The sequence below is a fragment of the Cajanus cajan genome, chromosome 3, assembly GCF_000230855.2.
Source record: "Cajanus cajan strain Asha chromosome 3, NIPB_CcT2T_4, whole genome shotgun sequence".
NCBI lineage: Eukaryota > Viridiplantae > Streptophyta > Magnoliopsida > Fabales > Fabaceae > Cajanus > Cajanus cajan.
This window is the reverse complement of record NC_138519.1, coordinates 19346438-19352769: the sequence shown is the minus strand read 5'-3', so window position 1 is coordinate 19352769 and position 6332 is coordinate 19346438. Positions and strand designations below refer to the sequence as shown.

The 6332-nt window shown below is 30.0% G+C and overlaps 1 protein-coding gene across 1 annotated transcript; it reads left to right on the top strand.

The window, feature by feature from the left end:
- The first annotated feature begins 1543 nt into the window (after positions 1-1543).
- Positions 1544-3316, top strand: LOC109817707 (hydroquinone glucosyltransferase). Its single transcript, XM_020383035.3, has one exon. It carries the CDS (start codon positions 1615-1617, stop codon positions 3184-3186), a length of 1572 nt encoding a protein of 523 aa, XP_020238624.1. The 5' UTR covers positions 1544-1614; the 3' UTR covers positions 3187-3316.
- Positions 3317-6332: the final 3016 nt, after the last annotated feature.

Genomic DNA, 6332 nt, shown 5'->3' with positions numbered 1-6332 from the left:
AGAAATTTTTTGTTATAAAAATAATGTGCAAAATTCATATTAAAAAATGAGAAATAATAATTAAAAGAATGAAAATAATTGAATCAGAATAATTTTTTTTGGTAATGAAATTAAAATAATTTAATGAGACAATATTTATAATATAAATTATTTGTTAACCACATTTCAAATTATTTAACATGTATAATTGTAACTGTATTATATTTATCTATATTTATAATATATATATATATATATATATATATATAATAGTCTAATTTGGTGTATGTATTTTTTAAATAATTTTATCTTTAAATTTTTAAATAATAAAAAATAATATTAAAAATTAATTACTCATATACAAGCTCAACTTTAAGACCTTAAAGTTCGATAACTAAATATAATATTAATTACTCTAACAAATATTAATAATTTTTAAAAAAAAGTTTGTTAAATAAAATATTGAAATATAAAATGTCTTAACCTTATTAATAAGTGAAAAAAACATTTAGTAAAAACAATCTTATCCACTCAATTAAAAAAAAATAATGATAACAACACCAACATCAATAATAATAATAATAATAATAATAATAATAATAATAATAATAATAATAATAATAATAATAATAATAATAATTACTGTCAAAATGGTGAAAGAAATAATAGTACTAACAACAAATTATGGTAACAGTATAAAAGTGATGACTGTAACTATGGCTGCCATAACAATCCTGTGGGCAACGATGGTTGTAGGGATGATGACATAGACAGTGACGTATGACTTCTGTATCGACATAAAAGCCTTAATAATGAACATAAACAACCACGTGGTCAGGGGCGGATTTTTTAAGGGAGGGGAAGCCACGTCCCCCAAACTTTTCTAAAATTTAATATATATTTTAATATTATATTTATATATTATTATATTATTAATTATAATAAAATTAAAAGTTTGAATTTATTCTCTTTCCGGGTTAACTTTTTAAAGAAGTTTTCAAAGTTGAAAGCCGAAGTTAGAAAGCCTTTTTCTTAAATTAAAATTTCTCTTTTAGTCACTCATTCACATTTATGACTTTCTAATTCTTCTCTCCTCCTAATATTATGAACTAGTCAATTAAGATTTTTTATCTCTTCAATGTTTTCGCCCTTCATCCTTATATCTTTTCTATACCATTTTTTACTTATTATTTTTCTTTTTTAATTGTTTCTCCATCACCGTGTATTTTGTTTCTCCTTTTTCTCATTTAGCTATGATCTTTGTGTTCATCATTTCTTATGATGTGCAAATAAAATCATATAAGTACTAGCAAAAAATAGAGAAAAAAAACTTGAATTACGTTGCAAACTTGAATTTGCATTGAACATTTTGGTGAACTAAATAAAAGCTCATTTCTCCTTTATGATTATTTTAGAAATAATTAGTGAATGATAATATTTTTCTTAAATTTTATTATTATGCATGTTTATTTTGAATAAAAAAATAAGAAATTTTATTATTTTTAATTAATAAAAAAATTAATTTATATATAAAAAATTAATTTAGTACCTCAACCTTTTTTATTCAAGTTCCGCCACTGGACGTGGTCCCTTCTGAATCAAAGCCAAAAACCTGTTAGATAGTCCAAGCGTTGCATGCACTTTGTTTCTATCCCCTACACCCGCCCCCATCGCAAAATCTGTCTTTCCACAGCTTCTTCAATGGAGGCAGCATCATCAACAAGAACCCACATAGCCCTAGTCTCTGTCCCCGCTTTCAGCCACCAAGTCTCGATCCTCGAGTTCGCCAAGCGCCTCCTTCACCTCCACAACGACGACACCTTCCATGTCACATGCATCATTCCCACTCTCTCTTCACTCTCCACTCCCTCCAAGCCCTTCTTCCACACCCTCCCTCCCAACATTCACTGCATTTTCCTCCCCTCAGTGCACTTCGACGACCTCAAGAGCAATGGCGTGTCCTTGGAAATCCAACTTCAGCTCTCAGTTTCCCGAGCCATGCCCTCCGTTAGGGACACTTTAAGGTCACTCCTTGGTAGCGCCAACGTGGTTGCCCTAATTGCCGATGCCATGGTTCCCGAGGCACTGGAGTTTGGGAAGGAACTCAACATCTTGTCCTACATATACTTCCCTTGTTCCACCATGTTGCTATCTCTGTGCCTTCATTCTCCTACCTTGCATGAAGAGGTTTCATGTGAGTATAGAGACCACCCCCATTTGATACAGATTCCGGGTTGCATCTCCATTTATGGCAAAGATCTCCCAAACAGTGTTCAAGATCGGTCCAGTTTGGATTACAAGCTGTTCCTTAAACGTTGCCAAAGGTACCGTGGAGTTCATGATGGTATATTGGTGAATAGCTTCGTGGAAATGGAGGAAGAGGCAACAAAAGCAATTACCCAAAATGGTATTAGTAATGGTGATGATGTCGGTGACGCTCATAGTAACTACCCTCCTATTTTTCAAATTGGACCCATCATACAAACTGGGCCTAGTGATCCAAAAATTGGTTGTGAGTGTTTATTGTGGTTGGATAAGCAACCACGTAACTCGGTTCTTTATGTGTCCTTTGGAAGTGGTGGCACACTCTCACAAGAGCAGATTAATGAGCTTGCTTTGGGGTTGGAATTGAGCAAGCACAAGTTTCTGTGGGTTAATTTGAGAGCACCAAATGACAAAGCAAGTGCTACTTATTTTGTGGGTGATGGTTTGGTGGATGACCCTTTGAGTTTTTTGCCTTTGGGGTTCTTGGAGAGAACCAAAGGGCAGGGTTTGGTTATCTCTGGCTGGGCCCCACAAGTTGAAGTCCTAGGTCACGAGTCAGTGGGTGGATTTTTGACTCACTGTGGTTGGAACTCGGTTTTGGAGAGTGTGGTGCATGGAGTGCCAATGATGGCTTGGCCTTTGTTTGCTGAACAAAGAACCAATGCTGCTTTGGTGACTGATGGGTTGAAAGTTGCTGTGAGACCAAAGGGTGACACTAGTGGCAAGAGTGTGGTGGTGAAGGAGGAAGTTGCTGAACTCGTGAAGAGACTCATGGAGGGGTTGGAGGGTGGAGAAATTCGGAGGAGGATGAAGGATCTGCAGAAGTTTGCTGCTTGTGCTGTGATGGAAGATGGGTCTTCCACAAGGACATTATCAAAGTTGGCACAAAAGTGGAAAAGTTTGGGAAGATTTTACCAAAAGAATATTGAATGTGGTAATTAATCGCATAAGTTTCAACTGTTTCTTGATTTAGTATTGGTTTACATATTTAGTTTTAATTTTGAGTTTAGTCTCTTTAAATTTAGGCCAAAAACCTATTTGGTCCTTTATAATAATTATTTGTTTCAATTTAGTCCCATTTTTATTTTTAGTCTCAATTTGGCCCCTAATAAATTAATTGGTTTCAATGTCGGATTTCCGTCCAAATTATTTAAACAGGATTAACTGTTGGCCACGTGGATGTTGAATTTCTTGAAAACACCTGGAATCAGAACGGCCCGTTCTGAAACCAGAATGACCCGTTCTGGGTACACTCTTGGTGTGTTAATTTTGCATTTAGAAAATAAAATATTTTATATTAATTTTATTAAAAAATATAATAATTTTGAAAAATATTTTTTTATCGTAAAAATTTTAAAATTATTTATTTTTATGAAATATAATTATCTTATAAATAGAGTGATAACTTTTCCTTTTTTTCTTTTTGTCTGAAGAAATATTTAAGTGTCACTTTATAATTTTTTGCAACTTATTTAAAATTAGAGGAATAAAATGATAAAAATTAATAGGATAAACATAATAAAATTATTAACTTATTTTCTTTTAGTGTCCTCTAAATTTTTACACTCATTTAAAATAAAAATATTTTATATATTAATTTGAATTAATTTAATGAAGTATCATATGATTTTTTATTTTTTAAAAATTTTTATAAATTTGATCTATACATGAAAAGCTTTTTAATTTAACAATTAAATTTTTAAAAATTTGATATAAAACATTAATTATTAAGTTGAATAAATCTATCAAAACTTACTCTTGAAGTAAGTGAATTTTTTCTTCATTAAAAATGAAGATAATTTTATCATAAAATAAAAAAAAATTAAACAATAAAATAAAATATAAAAAAATATTAATGTATTTATTATATTAGATATAGCAACATAATTAAAATATAATTAATAATATATATTTTATAAAATTATTAATATTTTATATATAAAAAAAAGAATGAAAAAAATTTTAGTGGGGGCAAGTGCTCCCACTATGATTAACTTAGATCCGTCCCTGCATATGGTTGTGTGGTGAAATGTTAGTCCTGTGTATCTTCTTCCTTTACTTTAGGTTCTACCTCTTCAAGAAGAGATTGTTGTTGTTGGGGTACATCGTTAATGACTTCAAGGAAAAATACCATGTCAGTTCATCCTTTACTGTATAGTGTCAATTTGGTAGTAAGTGATTCAATCCAGCTTGACTAACAATGAAATAAAATCTGCTACCATTGTCTTTAGTGATACACTGCATTGTCCTTAATGATACACTGTATAGCCCAACTGTTTAGCAATTGAAGTTATCAATTTCCATTAAGAATATTACCAAATCCAGTGTTTGAAATACTTTGTACCCATGGTCTTTTTCCTTTCACGATTCACAACTGTGAACTATAATCATTAATCATTTATGTTTAGCAGTCTGAAACCAGAACGACTCGTTCTGAAACCAGAACAGCCTGTTCTGGTTCCATGTGTTTTCATCAAAATTTGGTATCCACCTATGCATATACGTGACATTTACGTGACCAACAGTTAACTCCATTTAAATAATTTGGACAAAAGTCCGACATTAAAACTAATTAATTTATTAGATACCAAATTGAGACAAAAAATAAAAATGGGACTAAATTAAAACAAGCAATTATTATAAGGAACTTAAAAAACTATTTTAGCCTTAAATTTAAAATTGATTGAATCGGCCACCAATATCTTTTACACCAATTAAAAGAAATATTTATTTCAGTCCTTCGGTTTAAATAACATTAATTAATAAACCTGTGAAATAAAATTTATTGTTTCTGTCAGTAATGCTTTTAGAATACTAGTTTTGAGAAGTTGAAACAAACTTTTCTTTAATGATACTCAAATACTAAAATAAGTCAGTTTTAAAAGAATAAAAAAATATTTAATTTAACTAAATTTTTTATTTCAAACGTCATAACACATTTACTACAATCCTGATACACGAGTCATAACTAGGGATGATAAATATACTCGTACTTGCGAGTAATACCTGAACTCGTCCCGACTTTGACAGGAAATACCCGGATTGACTGAGTATAGATACGAGTAAAACCTGATATATTAAATCGGGTACGGGTACGGGTATGGGTACGGGTATGTACTTAACCGCCCCATACTCGTACTCGTACCCGTACCTGTCCCTGTTCCCATTTTTAGTTTAACACTCACTTTTAATTTAATTATATTAAAGAATTTTAATATTTTTTATGTATGATTATTTATTATAATGTGAGATAGATAAATAATTTAATTATAATTATAATATAATAAAAAAAATAATTTAAAAATATCATATTTTTTTATAAAAATAAATAAATAAATTGACGGATACAGGTACGGGTACGGGTATACCCGATACCCGCGGGGACGGGGATGAGAATGAAAATCATATACTCGACGAGTATGGGTACAAGGATAAGGATGAGTTTGACTCACGGGCACAGGAATGGGTATCATGAAACCCATACTCGACCTACCCTGTTGCCATCCCTAGTCATACCACATGTGCTTCGATACACATTTTACGAGTAAAGATTAATCATTTATATATAATCAACTTTGACATATTTTATAGATCATAATTAATATATATATATATATATATATATATATATATATATATATATAAACTATTATTATTTAATGTTAGTTGAAATTGGTCAATTTGTTATGTTGGATAATAAAACGATAAAATTTAATGTATTAATTATTATTATGTACGTGGACTGATTGCAACGAGAAAATGTGATAAAAATTAAATTCATTTTTTGTTTTTTTATCAATTTTTTCTGGTTTTAATAACTATTTTATTTATCTTTTTAATCTTATATATGTATATATGAGATAAAGTCAACTATTTCTTTTAGTCTTTTTGGACATCATCACAATAGATTTCCTTATGTTAAAATGGTCAAACAGAAAAGAAATGTGTTTTGAAAATTATAAAAATAAAATGACCAATAAAATATGTATTTAAGGTCAGAATCAATCATTAATTTTTTTGAAAATTTTTAGTGAAATTATAAATTGTCTATCACATCCCAGTATAAGTCCACCTAAAATGATATAAAA

Excerpts from the sequence above, each read along its gene's own strand:
- LOC109817707 (XM_020383035.3), top strand. The coding sequence starts at position 1,615 with ATGCACTTTGTTTCTATCCCCTACACCCGCCCCCATCGCAAAATCTGT.